General features: G+C 39.7%; 1 protein-coding gene across 2 annotated transcripts; it reads left to right on the top strand.

Annotated features, from left to right (window-relative positions):
- Positions 1-212: 212 nt before the first annotated feature.
- On the top strand, positions 213-20,474 carry LOC118777211 (E3 ubiquitin-protein ligase RNF165-like). Of its 2 annotated transcripts, XM_036527978.1 has the most exons (8): positions 213-343; positions 12,979-13,288; positions 13,669-13,794; positions 14,040-14,169; positions 15,427-15,531; positions 16,154-16,249; positions 19,146-19,249; positions 20,013-20,474. In XM_036527978.1, exons 1-8 carry the CDS (start codon positions 283-285, stop codon positions 20,128-20,130), a joined length of 1,050 nt encoding a protein of 349 aa, XP_036383871.1. In that variant the 5' UTR covers positions 213-282; the 3' UTR covers positions 20,131-20,474. The 2 variants fall into 2 exon arrangements, with proteins under 2 accessions (XP_036383871.1, XP_036383872.1); XM_036527979.1 differs by lacking the exon at positions 13,669-13,794.
- The last annotated feature ends 559 nt before the right edge of the window (positions 20,475-21,033 follow it).

Raw genomic sequence — 21,033 nt, 5'->3', positions numbered from 1 at the left:
GTCAAACATCATGATCAATCATCCATATCTGTCGATCTACTAATTAAAAATTTGGAGAGTGCGCTTCCTTTCCCTCTAATATCGTGGTGCGCTACCACCTCTTGTGAGGACAGGAAGTCAGTGCTTTAGCATGGGTGTTATGCGATTGGTTAATCCTGTCTTTGTCCGGGAGGGAGCTGTATGATCTGTACTCCATTTGAATATATGGGAGATTGGAAGAGACCATTTTTCATGGGCCATCTGTAAGTGCACTGATCTGTGGCGCTATCAGAGGTTACCAGGATGGTTCTAGTGCATGTTGGATATCTGGTTCTTCCTGTGTTTGGCTCTGTAAGAAATAGAGGTATTGTACTTTTTTTTTTAAATTTGTTTTCTAAAAATCACACACATATGTTAGTGTGGGTCAGCAGTCAGTCAAAAATAAACGAGATGTTAGCTAGCTAACGTTAGCTAATCACGTTACGGTTTGTTCCTGACCTTACCTAGCACTGTTGAGAGGTTTAACGCAAGTTGCTAACGTTAGCTAAGTTAGCTAAACCATCGATCTGTCTTCGTTTAATGTTGGTTCGCTAGCTAGCCAGTGTTAACCGCCTGGCTGGCATTTTTGTCTCTCTTAACATGATAGCCACATTATTTTGATGTCGTATTTTACCTAAAACAGAATAACGTGGATTTGCCTGACTTGCTGGCTACCGTGCGTTGAATTCATTTGTGGTGACAAAATGGTTAGCTAACGTTAGCTTGGCTGTCTATACTGTAACGTTAACGTTAGCTAAACTGCCTGACAGACAGCTATGGCAAAAATATTTCTAGCTAACGTTAGATAGCGAAGTACCACGTCTGCCTCGGATTACTGTACTACCATAGGTTGCTGTCTGTGCTAGCAAGAGTTGTTTTCTTATGAAATAGCTAACGGTAGCTGGGCAGCCAGCTAGGTGGATATTTATTGAAAAAGCCAGGCTAGTTAGTGGTATTATGTTCTTGAAAACAATGTGTACACTACCGAGCTATTCAAGAATGCTAGGCGACAGGGAAGTGGTGTTTTTTTAAGCTAACATAGCTAACGGGAACCTTGCACCTTTGGATAGCTAACGAACAGCTTGGATAGCTATCTTAGGGTTTTGAGGGCGGTTTTAGGTTAATGATACAAAACGCAAATTAGTCACCTAAAACTTGCAGATTATCGATTTCTAAGAAAACCCAGGTAACTAGCTGACACGCTAGCTCCTATTTTCAGACTCTCCTCGTCTGTGCTGATTATATTGCAAGCTAGCAAATGATCATAAAAAATGACGTTCCTCCTGAAACACGTTGGCACCAACAATTTCATTGTGCTTTATTTCTGTTCTTTTTTCCCCGTTTCATAGTATGGAGGCTGGCTCTACATTCTGCATTTATCAGATCTTTGTCGTCCCCCTCCATTGTGTAGCTAATGATCATCTGCTGCTGTGTGGTGTGGCCTCTGCCTGTACTCTGCATTTAGCTGTATTGTGAATCCCTTCTTCCTCATTTCCTCTTTCCATCAGAAGACGACATTGGTATTTAAAAAGAGAACTTAGTTATAAAGTATCCTCTTGTAAAAGACTAAAATATAACATCTTCTATAGAAAACCTTTTGTCTTTTTCTGTCAAGTTGATGTATAGTGAATAACCCACTGTAGCACTAGAGGTTAAAACAAATGTCATTGTGTACCCCCATCCAGTCTGAAGTAGACTGCATTATACTGTAAATCCCTGTAAAGTGGATACATTTTGTGTAGATTCGATTATAGCGCTGCTTGATCGAACACCAGGATTTGTCACATTTTCGTTCTCATTTTCTCCAAAGAGGGTGCATTGTACCGAGCTGAATTCATATTTCGGCCGAAATTGGCGTTGATAATATTTTCATCAGTGTAATATCAAGTCACGTTAAATTGAATTACATTTTGTATCTAAATGGTGTAAAGCGGTCATTGCTCCGTCTCATTCTGTGATCGTTGAAATAATTTACACCCGAAAGCGACCTAGCTGAAACTAATTCAGTGCTAATGCAATGGTACACTGCACCTGTGTCAGTTGTTAAATGGCCAGTCATAATCCTGTCCGTGTGTGTAGCCCTTTGTTCCTTTTTAAAATGTATGTCCATAAAACCCATACGCATTTATAGAAATAACTGGCTTTACCAAGGCCCAAACAATTTACTAATGATAAACATGCCCCTGGTGATTCATTGCTATGCAAATTCTCTACCTATCTCCAAAGCACAAAATGCTGTCCATTCCACAGGGATGTTTGTATTTCCTGCACTTGCTATAGATATCCTCAGAGTAAAAATGTCTTTATTCTTTGGTTGTGGTTCTCTACCTTTTTGTTCTTGTATTAGAAGTTAAAGCATGGTCATATTCTTATTTTGTTTTTTACATTGAATAGTAAATTCCAATGTAATCTTCCTGTAGAAAAGATGTACCCTGCTGTACTGTAATGTGCTGTAGCATACACATCTGCTCATTGGATGCCGCTTTTGTTCTGTTAACCCTAAACGGAGCATGGTGGGCCTTGTCTTTGGTTGTTTTTTTGCATGTAATTATTATTATTACACAATTCCACATTTACTAATATTTTTCAATAAAGAGTATAGTATTTTTCCTAACCTTCAGTGTGCTTCTTGCTGATATCCATTTATTGTCTTACCCCCAACACCCCTCCCTGCTGTGACAGATTGACTGTTTCCTTGCTTTTTCCATCATGAGGCCAGAGTGAGTTTATCTGCAGTCATCGCTGTGGTAATTGTATTGAGGCGCTTGAAGGTGCAGTTGTATCTCTGCGTTAAAATCCTAAGATAAAAAACAGCCTCTTTCCCTGTGAATTAATCTTAATAAGTAAAAGGCAAGAAATGGAACATTTATAAACTGCGTTTCTCATTATTAAGAAGTCAGTTAGTCATGTTTCCTTATGCATATTGTGGACGCCTGCTTTAAAGCGAGAAATCTCATTCTTTTTATGTATATAAAATTTGACCAGTCATTTTGGGAAAATGACATGCAAGTTTGTTTGAATGAAAATTCAAAAATATTCCTAAACTGACCAAACAAGATATGAAGTGTCTTGTGTGAAGGAAAGGCTGTAAACTGCACCTTCAAGTCTCAGCTTGATAATGTTTACACTGATCCAAATGCAATGTAGATTTTGCCGGTTTTCTGCAGGTTTTAGGAGTTTCACTCATTTTCACCATGGTGTAAAGCATCCTAAAGTTCCACCATCCGCTAATGTAGGTTCTGCATGTTACACAGTGAAAGGAGTATTGTGCAAATTTTGTGTTCCAGAAACCTCAGAGTTCAGAATAACTTGTCTAAATGATGAAATTATTTGGAAATTATTATAGGGGGTCCCTTTTTAAATTCACATGCATTATGTAGGAAATGGTTATTAGAATGCTTTTGAATGTTTTACTGATTTTAAGCTGTTGGTATACTTTATAGCAACATCCACAGAGTCCATGGGGCACAGGCTTGAAAAATTATTGTCAAGCTACGCCAAGTTCAAAGGAAACAAATATAGGTTCTATTCTATTAAAGGGAGTTTAACAGTGGTACTGGGATTTGCTGTCAAAGGATACCACCAGCCAAAACATCTATTCCTGGGCCAAACTTCATGAACTGTGAGCATTAGAAGTAACACTAGAGCCTGTTTTCCTCGTAATTTGCAGGATCAGTTTTGAGTCAACAGCTTCGAGGTTTTGCATGTTCTTTTAAAACAGGAAAAAGTGGAGTCCTTATGAGCACTTGTCTACCTAGGGATATAAGTTAGTTTGGTCTTGGAAATGGTCAAGAGACAAAATTGTCAAGCTCATAATTTTGTCAAAGGGAAGCCTGCTTTGGAGTAGTACAGTGAGAGCGCAACGCAGAAGTTACAGATTTTATTGCATTGGTATCATTTTTGTTACAGATGAAGTTAGGGACATTCTGACATCACCTAAACAAAGGAATAACGCTGCCTGAGTGAAAAGTTGACCACCCAATGGCAAAGGGATGCACATAAATGTCAGTTTGGGAGGTGCTTAAGTTAAATATGCAGGCATTGTGCCAAAACATAAGTGGTAGCTACCTTACAGAAAAAGTCTCCATCTCATCAAGTGATTTCATGACAATAAGCTGATGAAGATATTCCTGACCTGTACCAGTATCTTGAAAGTGCAAGTCAAAATATTCATGTTGACTTAAGGGTATACAGTAAGTTTTCATGAGATGTTGTAGGTTTTGGTGTAGATCTGAATGATCAGAATTATTAGGATATGTTAACATGTTAAACTACTTCTAGGTTTCAGTGTTAGTGAAAATGAATGTTTGTGCAACATGTCACTTGGATGGGATTTATTACGATTGCGATGCTGATGATGGTTATCTGGTGCACCTGGTTATGCACAGGTACATTTATTTTGAGTTATTTTAAATACTCTAATACAATTCTCCAGTAAATTCTTAAAACAAATATAGTACCAAACAAACTACAGTTGAATAAAATTACCTTTGCATTTTTTGCATTAAATGTGTTAAAATGGAATGACAGACAATTCACATGCATTTTAATACAATTTATGGTCAGAATGCCATGTTGCAAGAATTCAACATGTTGTTGTGAATTTTGTTTGTTTTTTGGAATTTACAATAATTAGCCAGTAAAGTATATGAAAGAGTCTGGGCCTCCCTTAGTGCTGATGGTTTGTACATCAATTGCTTCATTCATCTGAACTGAGTTCATTGCAGTTATTGAGTAAAATGTCACTCTACCGATGATGACAGCAGCACTATGGGGATATATACAAACCATAAAACAGGCAATGTATCAATAATGCAAAAGACCAAGGTCATGACATTTCGAAGGCAAGTAATCTTGACACAGAGCAGTGCAATTATGTAAGTCATCATTATGCTTAATCAATAGGCAGTGTTCACATTTATGCATGTGGGTTTTCCAACAGGGACAGATCCATGAAAACTAGGGGGAGAAAATGGAAGCATAGCATGACAGATCCCTGCTTCTGATCTTGCTTGTTTTTTCAGCGGTAGTTTCCAGCTGTTACAAACTTATGGTCTGTTGGAATTTTACTGTATAGACATGGTATGCTAAGTATTCCAGAAACATAACTAAAGCTGCAGGAACCGATGTGTTAACTATGGTAGTGTGACTATGATACTGGGCTTGCCGGTTTAAATGCCAGATGTGGTGCTCCCATTGCACCCCCGAGTGAGGCAGTTGGTCTGAATCTCTTCAGTGAATAGCTAGCTCTACAAGTGGACAATATGAAAAGTTGAAGTCAAGTTTCTCTGTATAAAGTCATCTGCTAGCTATAAAGTAATGAAATACCTCTCTGTGCCAAAGGAAGATGCTAGTGAAGCCAAAAACACCTAAAGAAACACATTTCTTCCACAAACTGGATCTTGCCAAATACGGATTTCGTATTTAACACTATACACAACTTTACTTTCTCCTTAAAGGATACAGAACTCCGCTTTCAGTATTTATATCTGCTATGAATTATTTAAAATATGTTGCAGTTTGCTATGATTGCTGAGCGCCTGAGTTGTCATGGCAGTAACAATTTCTATGTGACTTGAATGCAGCATTAAGGTAGAAGGTTGTACCTGTGTCCGTTTGAATTCTAGTCTAATGTGCCTGGGGGAAACAGAAGTGACATCAAAGGAAAGTCACATGGCCATCAGACAAACATATGCAGGATGTTATTTTATTGGAGAGAGACTAAACACTCAGCGTAGCTTTGTTTTTCTACACTGTTATTTTCCGAGTTTTTGTTTTAGAAGACGATTTGTGTTTCAGTGCTGTCATCACTATTAAAGCAAACTGATCATGTAGTCATCTCCACATGCTATTGAACAGTTATTTCTGCCCAAATAATTTGTCATTTCACTTACCCTCGGATAACCCGAGGAATACTACATTTTATTATCAGTGTCAAATCTGAGAGTGTCTGCAACAGTTAATAGTGTTGAGGTGGATACCATGTCATCATTTTTGTTGGAGAACATACCCCAGACATAGTTTTGGAGTGTACTGTACTGAAGTCAGTGGGTTATGGGAGAGAGTACTTGTTGGTTCTGTTAGCGAACGTGCTGTGCAGTGCGGCAGTAATATATGCTCTTCACAGTGAGAAGAGGCTGCCACACCTCCAAATGGACTTTGCTCCAGTGACAGATGAGTTCAGGGAGAAGCAGAGGCGTGTTCAGAATGCACTCCAAAATGGGGGTGGTGGTGGTGGTGGTGGTGGTGGTGGGGGGGCGGGGGGTTTGGGGTGGGGGATTAGGCTGTTTGCCGTGGACCGTATTTCTTATTTATTTCTTGAGTTGAAACTCCTCACTGATGAAATTACACCTGAGGTCACCTTTACCTCGGCTCTGGCAACAGGACAGACCTGATTGGTTTGTCAATGCTGTCTGGGGGGAGATTGATCATTTGTGCAGAATGGTTTTGGTCTAATGAAAGAACTGTATCCAGTCTTTTCGGTTCTGTAGAGGGTACTGTAAAGATCATTACTGAGGCAGAATATAAAATAATATAGAAAATAGAAAATAAAAGTGGGAACTACTATACTTAGTAAAACGCAATATTTATTTCTATAAATATACCTTCTTATAGTTATACCCTACCTTCAGTGGTATGATGGTTGGAGCAGGTGCGTGTTTTGTGTATTTTGGCACATTGAAGACTATGCTAAAGTGCTGGGTATAATGTGCACAGCACCAATATGGCTCCTAATGAATCCACAGCCACTAAGCTGATTGTCTATCCATCACAGAGAGTGCTACTCTTCTTGATTGCAGCTTGACATTGCGTTGGTCTGGCTGGAAGAAACGATGGCTGTGAAAACAATGGAGGCTCTCTCACTAATTATTCCTGTCCATGCCTCAAACCAGTCCCTACAGTTTACAACATGGGTGTAACAATTCCAGCAGAAAGTAGTGTTAGTGGAAGTAGTAGCATTTCCAGTAGAAAGCTAAAAAATCCACAATCACTTCTTGGTTAAATGATAGATCGGGAGTTGGCGATGTGTTTATAACACTTCAGATACCATGTCTGCTTTTCTCAAATTTTCATCGTCAGTATAATGGAAGTATTCCAAAGACAAGGGACTCTATATCATGCTTTTAGCCAGAATGTTAATGACTACACCAGAGGGTATACTTACTGTAGACAATGTGGTTGTCAGGTCAGTAGGCTTAAGCTTTGACCTATGCTAATATGGGTAGCACTGGAGAAATAATATGTTAATAATGTGTAATGTAGTATGTTTAATTCATATTATTGTAGAGCAATGTCATAACCTTGCTTACAATGTCACATAGTCGTATGATTGAATGTGTTAGCTGAAAAATGCTTTCCTTCTCTTCTTGCAGCTCAGTAAAACAAAGAAACAGCAGTTCTTAGCCAGCTACCACCTTCTGGTTTCATCACATTCATTTCCACGTTTTGTCTCTGTACATATACAATTTGGATTGCAGCTCCATCTGTTATTTGAATATATATATAGAGATATAACTAAACATTCAGCTCAGCTGTTGACCATTAATCTGACAAAATGCCATGAAAAAGTGATTTGATGGAAAAAATATGTAATATCAGGGTTTGTACACTGTGCGTATCATTAATCCATTGAACAATAATCCATTGCAGTGTGTGCTTTACAACAGAGGTTACCACACACACACACACACACACACACACACACACACACACACACACACAAACCCACGAGTTGATAATGAAAACATACTGCAAAGCACCTAGAAAATACAGTACATAAAGTAATGAGATAATTCCCAATATGTGATAGCTGTATTAGGAACATCCCACATTTATAGTGACAGAAACTAAAATGGTAATCTTAATACACATTTTTGAGACACATGACTTAATGAGATCCTAGGGCCTGTGAATCCCTGCCCAGAGACAGAATGCTTGATGCAATGTTCAAAATAGCAAGTTAGAAAATACTGTATACCGTACATCCAGTTTGTGGCTCAAGTATGTTTGGATTACAAAGGCACTGGAGAAAGTTCCAGATATGTTGTTTGAAATATGTATATATTGGTAAAAATATGTATCTGTAGCACATTCTGGCCCTGGAAATGCAGAGTTCTTTACTTCCATAATGTACCTATTATATAACAAATTTTGAGTATATCTATACTCGTCTTCTCAATTGAGATGTTCAGCATTTAGTGTCCTCAATTTTTGCACAATGGGGATTCATAACCCCATGGTTCTGTCTTCTGAAAAACAGTAAACAGCCTGTTTTATGTGCTTTAATGTGACTTCAAACATACCCATGGAGAGTTTCTGGAAGCCTGCCCACAGATTGTTTTGACAGCAAGGAAAACTGAGAAACGTCTTCTTTCCCAAGCTCACTGATTTTATTAGTCGTGTTTCCGGGCAACCGCGTCACATGCTTTCCACACCGATGGGCAATTTTCATCAGCCTTTTTTTTTTTTTTTTTAAATTGCATTCCATTATACTCAGTGAATGTCTGTCACCTTGCTTCATTTTCCCTCCTGTGCAATTGGTGAAATTTCTGTACTGTCCATTGGTGCTTCTATCTTATTCCTAACCCTTACCAGTGTAGGAATTCATGGTTAGCTTTGCAGACCAACCCGTAGATCCACCTAAGCATTTCACATGCCACTTGGGTCTGACAGAAAAAATGCACGCTGACAATGGCAACTATCATAAATGACTTGTCACAGGCTGACTTCATTTTGGGAGCATGTTACTTGCATCCTTGCCCAAAAGAAATGTTGAATCAGAACCTTGGAGTTGTAAAGGCTGCTGAGGCTGTTGTAATTACTACCATAAGTGTAGTTCTGAGGTCTTCAAGAACACTTCTGACAAGTCTTGACTATAAATCATGCAATGAACTATTACACAATTGGCAGCCTTTTCTTTAATGACTATTAAATAACTATTAAATCCTTGTTTTTTTCCCATTATAAAAATTGCTTCTTGAGAGCAACATGCAACAATATTCTGAAATGAAAGACCCTGTCTTGCAAACTAAGGATCGACTTGTCATGTCAAAGAACATCTTCTATCTGTTGTAGAGAGGAATATTAGCATGTCCTTTTTCTTCTGTCTCATTGATGTAGGCTATTACACACCTGATCTGTACTGCTCTGTGTGCCACAGTTACAGTCTCATTTGTCTAAATGGCAAAAGGAAAAACCTGGGGGCTGCTCAGTCTTAGTCCCATTTGAATACATGCTGGTTTAATTGACTCTTGATTTTGGCATGGTGTTCATGCCTCAACAATTGCAAGTAAACACAAAAAAAGAGGCGTCCTGACCCTCTGTATACTTCTTCCAACTTTTGCAAAAGCATCTGTGAGCTGGCCTACGTCCGATTGCAGCTGCTTTTCTCAAGCACCTAAATCTTTGTTTAATGTTTCAGGGCACATCACTTCCTTGTGTCTTTTTAAAATGCCTGGTTTCATGCTGTTGTTTGCCAGCATTTCTCAGCAAATTAAACACATATGCTGGCTTTTGTCAGCAAGCCTCTCTATAAAGCTGAAGCAGGATAATTCTTGAGGTATGAGCATATGTTTTTAACAGTTATAAGAGCTATGTATTATATTCCATGATTAGAATGAATGTACTTATTTTTGTTGAGCTTGAAACAGTTAAGCACATTTGTGTATACTGCTTAATACCTCAAAATGATCAAAGCCTCCTGCAGTATTTTGTGCATGGGTGTTGGACCACCCAAGTAACTCCAGGCATTTGCAGGATAAAACTCTTATCAATGCTTATTCTTACCCTGGTATTGGATAAGATTTACAGTATACAGCAGTTTATTTACAGTTTCAATGGAAATGTGGTGTTTGCAAAATGAAAAGGAGAAAGATTGAGCAAAATGTTTGCAATTTGTTGACATTCCTCACTATGGCAGTGTGCAATCTATTTAAAATTAGGCCGCCACTAATTGTGCCCATAGTCATCCTTCCCACTCCTTCACCGACCAGAACAGGAAGTATCATGGTTTAGAAGTCATTTAGGAGTCCAGGAGTGTTTGTCTTTAATGTGTCTATGCATGAGTCTACCCAGACCTGTCTGCCCATGACTCATTAAAATTTAGATTGTGTTTCCTCTCGAGGAGAGTGTTGTGTTACATCCACTGGTGATGCATTCATTATGAACACATTACCACCTCTCAATAGGAAAAGGTGCAATCCATTATGATCCAACTCCACATTAAAATGACTGTTCCTTTCATTTGATGTGATCATAACTGCTGGAGTCAAAGTGAGTTGGATTCAAGTATATATCAATATTTTATGCGCAACAATTTTGTATAGGTAGAAATGGTGAAATGCAGGTGTGCAGCTGAATAATGAACAATAACTCATCTAACTTTCTGTCATTTTAAAAACAACCAAATGTTTTTGTTATGGATTCTTATGGTTAGTGATGTGCTGATATTCATATTGAGTTTTGGGTGAAGAATATAACACTGATAACAACAAATGAATGCAGATGACTTTAATTCATAGTTAATATCATAGTTGAGTTACTCATCACACCGTCAATGGTTTCACACGAAAAGAAAAGATTTTACTTTACTAATAATACCTGGGCAAATCTAAATATCATGCATATACAAAGAACATGAAGACAGTGCTGGTATTATAATGGGATATATTTGATGGAGAGGACTCTTTATTTATATGCTTTCTGAATTCCACACGTATTTAAATCTGAGATACCCAAAGACATTACTCAAAATATATCAGGTAATATCACAGTATATTTCATCAATGTATTCCAATTGCATAAAACAAACTGCCAAAAACAATACCATTATCTTAAGGTAATGAGACATAATTGTCTGTAAGGCCATCTTAAAACGATACAGAACCATTCATAAGGCATATTTCCATTCATGAATATATATTCAGGCTAAATGGTTTATATGGACTGTTTCAATGATAATAATGAAGAGACATTGTCTACTCAATTTCATGCAAATTGAAAAAAAGTCACGTAAAAAAATAATTTTATAATTACATTACAATAATTACATAAATGTATGTATGTATTATGCAATTATTATTTGTTATTACTTTTTCATGAAATACTATTAATAAAATAGATTACTAGGCCTTCCTTTGACAGTTGTCAGGAATGTAACAGAAAACAGAATATAATTGACAGAAGGAGGGATTATGAGAGAAAGCTGTAATATCATGTCTTTGACCTTCACGGTGAGGTGTGTGTGTGTGTGTGTGTTTGTGTATGTGGGGGGGGGGGGGGGGGGGGGATGACAGAGCATCTCCAGGGAGTTCATCCCCAGCATGAACATCATGATCTTCTTAGCGGATGGCCTGGGCTGGTGCTGGAAGCTGGTGCACCAGGGATGTCAAAGTCAGTGTTTCCTCTACATTTATGAAATCCCCTATGGCAGATGCAGACATTGAGTCAGATACATTAACAGCCCATGTTCATGTACCATGTCACAGTAAAAAACCATATCAGCACCCATCCAAAATCATAAATCATGTTTTTTTTTCCTTTGCAAGAATGTGCTGCTTGAATTTAGGTACAAGAATGTTTGCTTCATCAATCCTAGAAGGAAAAGAGGGAAAAAAAGATATTAAATTTCAGAAATACATGCCAAAATATTGAACTACTTTTATACTGTACAGAAACAACAGAACAGAAGAAACTGTGTGTGTTTCACAAGAGACACAAAACAGCTGTCCACTTTCAATTTATCATATACACTGTTACATATTCTCTTATTTCTTGGTTTCAGTTGGTCTGTTCCTTATTATGAATGACTGCTTATCAATTCTGCCTGCACTAATACCACTGCCTTTACTGCCACCACCACCTCCACTGCTAACGCTGCTTTTTTATCATACCTCTCTTATCTAAAAGATCTGTACTACAGCTGATACTTTTGATATATATTTTTTTTTATTTTTTATTCATGTATAAATAATGCAAGTACTGGGATTAATTTTAAATATTCATGCATAGTTGATCTCATTTAATTATTATTCAGGCTGTCCTCAAGAGATTTTAACAAGCCACATAATTAAAAGTCAATTGGTTATACTGATAATAATGATAATGATAACTAAAAGCACTTGTAAGTAAAGGACTGACAATGAAAATTTAGCATTACAGTCAGTTACAAGTGACTTATATGAGAATCTGTTCTCACAGCTCTATAGTTACGTGGCTTCTCGTGAGAAATTCTGTATCCCAGCTGTTTGAAGGAGTTTTCTTACAAACAAAGGATTAGCTCCTTACATTCTTTTCAGTTTGTACAATAAGGAAATGGACTCATATTTCTCAGTTTTCATACTTTGTTCATTTTAAAGTTATTATTTGTATGTACTGTAAATATGTACAAATAATACCCTTTAAAAATTTGAGTATGATAAGAGGTGATGTGTTACACCTTGAAGGACATTTCTATGCTCTGTCCTTCTACAGAAAAAGGTTACCAAAAAGGATTATGTAACTCTGATGATTGACTTCATTCATCAAAATCAATGCCATGGGTGTGGCAAGGTAGGTGGCAGCTGTGGACACCTGTCAAGCTTTAATTACACAGTGACAGAAATCACTTCAGGTCAAGTCTGCTTCTGAGGTGAGGAGCCAGTCCCCGGGATCTGAATGTACCATACCTCTGACACCAGTCACTATGCATTGCACCAGATATACATGTTACTGAGTGTTCACTTGTACCTACATGGAAAGCCTTGGAGTAGGAATGCAATGAGTGAAAAGTAGGTAAGTATATCGAATAATGAAAAACGGGTAAGGGCATCACCAGTAAGTCATTTCCCAACCCTCATAAGCTGATCATCATAATTCACAACTTGAGATGTTTACCATTGTGAGAGGGCCTGGGTAAAGCACTGACACTGACTCAGCAAAGATCATGCTCAATGGTTTGATGCGATGTCATTCTTCTTCCAGGGGCGCATTTCAGCAGGCAGCAGCACAGCCACCCTACCTCCTGCCGGCACTTCCACCTAGGCCCGCAAGCCCCGATGTCCACCGAGTTCTCCCTGCCCCACCTGGCCCAGTCCCAGCCAGGCATGACCCACCACCTGCCCCCCGCTCACCAGCACGCCACGCAGCTCCACCAGCCCCTCGCGTCCCTGCCAGCTCCGCAGTACCAGGACGTCCCAGGACCCCCCTTCCTACCTCAGGCTTTACACCAGCAATACCTCATCCAGCAGCAGCTCCTGGAGGCCCAGCATCGCAGGATCCTCCCGCACCCAAGGTAACTACAGTGCTTCAGCTACAGGCATTCTGTATATTCACTAGCTCTGTGTGCTTCAACTTGAAAGTTTTACCTCTCTTGTTGTTGAAGCTTTGCTGATTTGCTGGCTCGTAATGGCTGTAAGTGTGTGGTCTGAAAGAGAACATCCAACTGGATCCTCCTTGATAAGGAAAGGGGATGAAAGAAATGCAGGAGCCAAATATCTGATATAGCATATCAGACTCCTCTAAACATGCATCTCTGTCAGCAGGTCACTGAATCGATTATCACGCAGGTCTATAAGTCTTTACAGTTTAAGGCCAAACTGTTCATTATGACATTCTTACAAAAGATCGATTCACAAAAACACTGACTCTCTGATGCGCTGCACCTCTAATCAGACGCACCCAAGAGCGAATCCCCCTCCATCCGCACCGGCTGCGCTCTGGCTACGACTACATCCCCTCGCTGCACCTCCCTCAACCAATTGCGCAACAGCCCCGCTACCTGGCGGAAGGCACTGACTGGTAAATTAGACTTCTAAAGAGTTTTTTCAAAGTGAAAAAAGCTAAATCTTCTACCTTCTTACATCCATTTGTGTTTCTCCCTCTCAACTCTCTGTCTCTGTCTATATATGGGAATATGCAGTGGAGACATACAGAACCAATGATTCACCCCTGAATATTTATAAATGACACAAATCGTTATTTTCCTGCCTTTGCGTTTGCTGTGTGTGTGCGCACCGTGCAGAAACCTTCTGTTTCCTCCTCAGGGATCTAAGTGTGGATGCAGGCCTGCCTCACCATCAGTATCACCTCCGACAGCTCCCACAGCACTATCAGCATTACCTGGCATCTCCCAGGATGCACCATTTCCCGAGGACCACATCACCAGCACAAGTTGTGAGTTAATCTGTGCTTTTTTTTTTACAACTCCAAAGACTGAATTACTTGACGCACCGTTTTAATGACATTCTACAAAACAAACATGAAGCTAAACTGCATGGAGAACCATGTAATCTTCAAGTTCAAGGATGGGTCCACTTCAGTATGGCTGAGTTACAATAATCACCACCACAGTGGGAGGTCACAGTCTGATTTCAGTTGACCACAGTTTCAGCTTAACCACCACAGTTGCAATTAAACCATTTGTATATTGCTTGAGTTAAAAAGGACTTTGAGTCATTCAAGACAGCTATAAATATACAACAATGATGCAGACACAGTAGACAGATCAGAATAGAAGAAAAAGCAGCATTCATTCTTTAAAGTCACTAATTACTTTAACATTTTATTAAGTATTCTCATGAGCTGGTTTCATCTGATTTGCCATTGCAATGCAAGCATTCTCTATTTTTGTAATCTGCCCTATAGTGGGCACAGAAGATGTTCTATAATAAAACCTGAAACAACTACTACAGAAAAGGAGCTTTCAATGTTTGCTGTGGCAGAAATGTATAGCCATCTAGCTACCTCACTGGGAGATGTGACGTTTTTACTGTAACATTCTTTTCAGGCTTCTAAAAAGGAAGCAAGTAATGGCTGACCTTTTTTTTAAAGACGGAACAACAGTTGGGTGTTTACATTTGAATGTTAGTCATATCAGTCTTTTCAGTTTAATGTCAAGTTCAAAACATTCTCTCAGACCATTCTCTCAAATGATTCTCAAAAAAAAAAGCGACCCCTTGATATGCTGCATTTCTAATCAGATGCACCCAAGAACGCACCTATAGGGCAGATTACAAAAACAGAGAATGCTTGTACAGACACAACAAATTCAAATTTATAGTCATGTCCCAACTTAAAGATGAATTTGCTAAGGTGGAGCATATGCTGTTTCGGCTCCCCAAAGCATAATAACAACAAAACTGAGTATTCTCTGCATGTGTATTTAATAATGCACACACAGAGAATAATAAAATGCACAAAACATTGATACAACCACGGAAGCCAAGAGATAGATATTCAAGCTTTGAATCCACCCTCTCTGTGACTTCTAAACTCAGCTGTAAGTCAATGGGGAAAGAGGCAGAACAAACTGAAAAAAAAACACAAATGCTACAGCCAATGAAAATCCACAAGCGGCTCATCCTGCCACTTTATCTGACAATATAGAATGGTGACAGCAGATCCCAGAGTGAGTGATTGTGTCTTTTGCAGGTTGTCCATGAAATCAGAAACTACCCATACCCTCAGCTGCACCTCCTGGCCCTGCAAGGTCTCAATCCGTCACGTCACGCGTCCGCCGTACGGGAGAGCTATGAGGTACTGTCAGATTGCCTCTCATCTCCGCCTTGCCCGTCCTCTCAAATTTTCCACCCTCCCGTGACAGTGAATGCATTAGGCGTGAGTGAGTGCCACTCTCTGTGGTCCGCTTGCATGTCAGAACCTCCTCTGTAATACCTCTGCTCAGGGGATTGGTCAATCTTCGAGTTATTGCTTGTTTCTTTTTTTAGCTCCATTTGTCATGGTTCTTGTCACGTTCCAGAAATGCCAGAAATTGAATGAAAATGTCAGCTTTTGGGATACAGCTTAGGGTTGACTATTATGGGAGGATCTTGAACCTTAAAGACAAATGCCATGATAATTTTGGCGTCTGAGGTATGTTCCGTGTGTCATTTATAGAGGGGGGGGGGGGGATTATAATGGGGGTGTGGGGTTTCTGGTCTGTCACAAAACACCCTGCCTGTGTCTCACACTGCTGTGTTCTTTATTGCTGTAGGTGAATGATTAAAATAAATCATAAAGATCTGAGCCCTGCTTCCATGACCTTATTCTCTTTGCCAGAACAACTTTGCTGACTCAGGCCGATTGTGCTCCTCGGTATATTCTCAGATGGTCCCTTGGATAAGTATCTCCTTCTCTTCCCATGTGTTACAAATTGCAGGAGCTGCTGCAGCTGGAGGACAGGCTTGGAAGTGTGAATCGAGGGGCTGTACAAACTACTATAGAGAGGTTCACTTTCCCTCACAAATACAAGAAGGTGAGGAACCCCCCATCACCAATCAAGCATTTTATTACAAGTACCAATTAGGATATAGACAGAATACAATAGAAGGCAATACTTTATGTTAAATGAATTATTTACTCGTGTAATTATACTGTCTGTGGCAAATTAGGTACAGCATAACTGCAAGAAAATGCTATGCTAAATAGTCAGATATTAATACGTGGTTTGTGTAATTGCACAGAATCCAGCGAGGTACCAAACACTTAGCAAAACACAAATTTGTTATGGATACCTCTGAAGTACTAACTGAAAATGAGGCCAATTATCTATTCTCAAAAAAGAGCATTGGTAGCAATTTGCAAACAGATTGCTTCTGAAGTTAAAAGTGATATCATCCAAAATGAACATCTTTGTGCAGCACATTGGGCCGGAAGGCAGCCAGGCAGTACCTGCCTTCTGATTTGTGATTGGCTTAAAGTCCTGTCATTCATATAGCAACTTCCACTGAAACCTGTATTTAACTCTTTATTTATTTAGACTTAGATCTATCCAAACCCATATACTTGGGCTTCCAGGTGTGTCGTCGTTCCATATTCATCTAATAAGTCTCAAAGAATGACATGCAACTCAAAGATAAAATTAAAGGATATAGTTTTATAGTAAGGTCACTTTGTTGTCATGGTGCTCCAGCGCTGATAGCCGAAATCTTAAGAGATACTGTATATCTCACCTTCTAACCAAGAAAGAGTGAACGACAATGAACTTCATTTTATTAGTGTAGCTAAAGCTATTTCACAGTGTTATCATAAATCTCCCCATTTCAGCAAGTGAAATCACATTAAAATGTGCTGCATACCAAATAACGTCTGTCAGTGATCCTTGGTTGCTTGCAGAGATGAAACCTTTGATTGCAGGTGATAAAACAGAGAAGCCAGAGAAACTTGGCCTGACTTTTAAGAATCTGCAAAGGGAATCTATGTGTTATCCTTCCTTTAGGTAGGCTAATCAAAAGGTTTCTGACAGATAACGAGCTTGCCCCACTTCTAATCATAGAATACTTTCCTAACCCAGTTCACCAGGGAAACAGGAAAGACAAGTTAGGATCCTTCTTCACTTTAATTAAAAGCAGGGATCAAAGTTTGTTTGGCTCTCAATACAGCAGTTTCCAATAAACGTCTCATAAAAACAAGAGGGGGACTGGGGAGCTTTTGAGGATAATATTTCTTCTTTACTGGAATTATTTTAATGTCTTTATGAAAAACACCAAGCACTGTGAAAGGGGCACATTTTTACCATTAATACAAAGCCAAAAACAGGAAAGGGGCGTAACCATTATGGCTGTCCAAGTGTTGCTTTTGAGATGCTTCACTCTGGTCCAAGCTTGTGTGCATGTGAGTGTGTGTGCATGCGTGTGTGTGTGTGTGTGTGTGCACGTGTGTGTGTGCGTGTGTGTGTCTGTGCACGTGTGTGCCTATGTGCGTTCATGCATGTGTGTGAGTGTGTGCACGTATGCGTGTGTGCGTGAGAGCATGTGTGAAGGGGTGGCCCTTCACCCCACCCCTACAGACTGAATGTTAATTGTTTAATTGTTAAATTGGTTAAATTAGGGATCCTCATATTGTCCATTTTCCATCTTGTAAAATAAGCGATTGCTTCCCGAAGGGGAGGGCAGTGTGACAGAGTGCTGTCACTATACTTGAGTACGCGCTCTGACTGCCATACCAATGAGCTTGGCTCTTTGGTGTTGCGGTCAAGCTGCAGGTTTGATACCCTGTAGACCCAGGTTTGAGGCTGGGTGGGGTAACTACTCTTGCCCTTTGCTACAGCGTGCGTGTGTGTGTGTGTGTGTGCCCTCTGCAGAATGTGCCTGGAGTTTGGCCAAAGCACATGGCTATCCTTTCCCAATTTAATCGACAGACGAGTCATTTACATAACTAGCACTATGCCTGCATTATGCAAAATGGGAGTGCATTTGCAGGTGACCCAGAGACTGCTATCTCATTCCTGACACTAGAGCACTAGAATATTCATATATCATATACACACACACACACACACACACACACATATCAGAAAAAAACTTTTGGAGTTTTCTAATGATTAGCACATACCAGGAGTGCACAGAAGAATCATAACTCACAATTGTATCTGTACTTGATGAGATAATATTTGTATTTTGATGAGGTTTATCAAGCTTCACAAATCAAAGCATAATGTACTGCACAAGACTGTTTTAGTGTGATAATTCGCCACATAATTCTGAGTTATCTCAATCATGTTGTAATTAAAAACACATTTCTTGTTTTTGTGTAGATAATCTAATAAATACCTGTGAAAATGTTTATGTCCTTTAAATACCTATGCTTCTGTTCAAAAATAAAAATTTTGTATGATTTATGATATGTCTGAAGAGGCATATCAGAGTACCATTTACTCTGTTGTACATGCCTATGTGCTTTGGGCCATCTGTTGCTCAGTCTTGTTCAATGCAAAAATGTCACTACAATGTGGATAGCAATAATTAGCTCACTGACAATATTCTGAACTTGAGAGATTGCTTGCCTTAGGTTGTGCTAAGATCAACTTGTTTGGACATGTATGAATGCTTGTCTCCAAAATGATTTAGTGGCGCTACATGTTTAATAAAAAATTACTAGACTGTAGTTTTACAGTGTGGTGCTAACACTATACATTTATCAAAAAAACAACACTCAGATTTAAGTACAACACTTAAATTAATGTACTTAAATGTATTTATTTACATAAAATATATTTATTTAATACATTTTATGAAATATGTTTGTTTTACAATGTAAGTGCTGACTAGGGAAGCATATCTTCCCTTTTCTAGTAAAAATAACTGGCCAAGTGGAACATCAAGAAGCTGCACCGGCTGTGACCTCATTGATGGATTTGCTCTTTTCCTCAGAGAAAACCCTTGGAATTGAAAATAGCTATGGACGAAGAGGAGTCGGACGTGGATGAGAAATGCACAATTTGTCTGTCAATGCTAGAAGATGGAGAGGATGTCAGGTAATTTATGTTCTGACGCACCTCAGACAAGACCTGGGAAATCCATAATGTTTGTACTAATCTTCCACAGGCAGCAGCTTCATCCACTTTTTGATGGACTAACATCAAACGTGCTGCTGCTTATTTTGTACAAAAGGCATTTATAAATGTTCTGTAAAACCAAAAATATCATGTAGTGCACTTCATAAAAATGTGTATTAAAATTGTGCATTATGTTGTATTAATGTCATGTTTCCGGTATACACATCTCACGAGTGTACAGAATTGGGGTTATGGGTAAGTTATTGTGAAGTCAAAGTGTTTCGTGTCCCTGAAACCTGAAATATTGAGACATGAGATCTAAGGCCACTTCATCTGAGTGTGAATATACTGCTGTACTGCTGGGTATGAATACTGCTAGCACTCTGTGAATACCATACCATACATAGCTCTACCATACTCAAGGTCCCTCCCTAACATGTGTGAACATTCAGGTTCCCCTCCTGGCGTTTCCCAGCTGCCCGTGAGCTCAACCATGTGGGCATCTCCAATGACCTTCAGCAACATGGGGTAGGGGGAGATAGCCTGATTTGCAGAGAGCCACAGCTCTGCCATAGAGTAACAGGATTGGTAAAAAAAAACCCAAAAGCTTCAAGGAACAGCCTTCTTTGTTTTATGATCCCTCGTTGCTACTGACTAAACTGAGGGCGCACTTTCCGCTCAGTGTTGAGATGTGTTTGGTCTTGTGTTAACAAATTGTTACTATCCTTATATCCTTTAACAGGAGGCTGCCGTGCATGCACCTCTTCCATCAGGCCTGTGTGGACCAATGGCTGGCCACCAGCAGGAAGTGCCCCATATGCCGGGTGGACATTGAGACCCAGCTGACGCCTGACAGCTGATGCCTCCAGCAGTCTGGAAATCGGTCCCTGTCGTTCCTTCCCGTCCCTTGGGGTCCTTCGCCAAATGCCTCCTGTCCTCGCCGCTTCTGACCCCGCCTCCCAGGCCGTCCGAAGACAACTGGAGAGGAAGTGAAAGACAAAAAAAAAAAAAAGCACAAAGAGGAGACAGAAAAAAAGAAAAGTGTTTTTGACGGATGGAGAGTGGACGGATTCTGGGTCGTTGTTGAAATGGATGGGGGTGGGAGGTGGTCTCATGGGGGCTGGTTTCCCCCCGGATGGAGTGAGTAGCACGCTCTTGTATATGTTTCACAGAGTCATTTAATGGTGAGGGTCATTAATGAGTAATACACAGCATGCTGTCTGTAGTTCAGGATGTGTAGATAAACCTGTGTGTTTCAGAAATGAAAACTAAAAGCTGGTTTGCCTGTTTTGTGTCAGTGGCCGTAGCTGCAGCATCGAGAAATGTGCTTTCGCATTTGAGAGCTTCTGTTTCACCATTAAGTGGAATCTCGTGAAGCTGCCTGATCATGCCTCATGGTGTCATGGGATACACGCAGTTTCACTGAAATCAAGTCTTTCACAACAGAATGTCAGTGCAATTGCGGCATAGGATGGGGAAAGTGGGAGAACTCTGAGCGCTTCGATGTTATAGGGGTTTACAATGTTACGTTTACATGGTGCTTGCTGAATACAGAAGCCAAATACACCTCCTCTGTGAGAAAACAAAGACACAAAGGTCTTTTTTCCTGATACTGCATAATGCAATTAGAGTGGTTACCTGGAGACAGATGCACTCTGTGTATCCATGGTGACAGAGTAGCCAACCAAGACTCAGGCTGTACAAGTCTGTCTCTTATTCTGCTGGCGTTTTAGCATCAAAAACGAAGCATGGACTTGCATCAT

The sequence above is a fragment of the Megalops cyprinoides genome, chromosome 4 (genome assembly GCF_013368585.1).
Source record: "Megalops cyprinoides isolate fMegCyp1 chromosome 4, fMegCyp1.pri, whole genome shotgun sequence".
NCBI classification, from domain to species: domain Eukaryota; kingdom Metazoa; phylum Chordata; class Actinopteri; order Elopiformes; family Megalopidae; genus Megalops; species Megalops cyprinoides.
The sequence above is the reverse complement of the archived record's forward strand: the minus strand, read 5'-3'. Positions and strand labels throughout refer to the sequence as shown.

What these genes read in the sequence shown, in the direction of transcription:
- LOC118777211 (XM_036527978.1), top strand. Translation starts at nt 283, where the DNA reads ATGGTTCTAGTGCATGTTGGATATCTGGTTCTTCCTGTGTTTGGCTCT. An exon ending in TGGCTCTGTAAGAAATAGAG is followed by an intron (nt 344 to 12,978) that starts GTATTGTACTTT and finishes TTCTTCTTCCAG; the next exon opens with GGGCGCATTTCAGCAGGCAG. An exon ending in TCCCTCACAAATACAAGAAG is followed by an intron (nt 16,250 to 19,145) that starts GTGAGGAACCCC and finishes TCTTTTCCTCAG; the next exon opens with AGAAAACCCTTGGAATTGAA.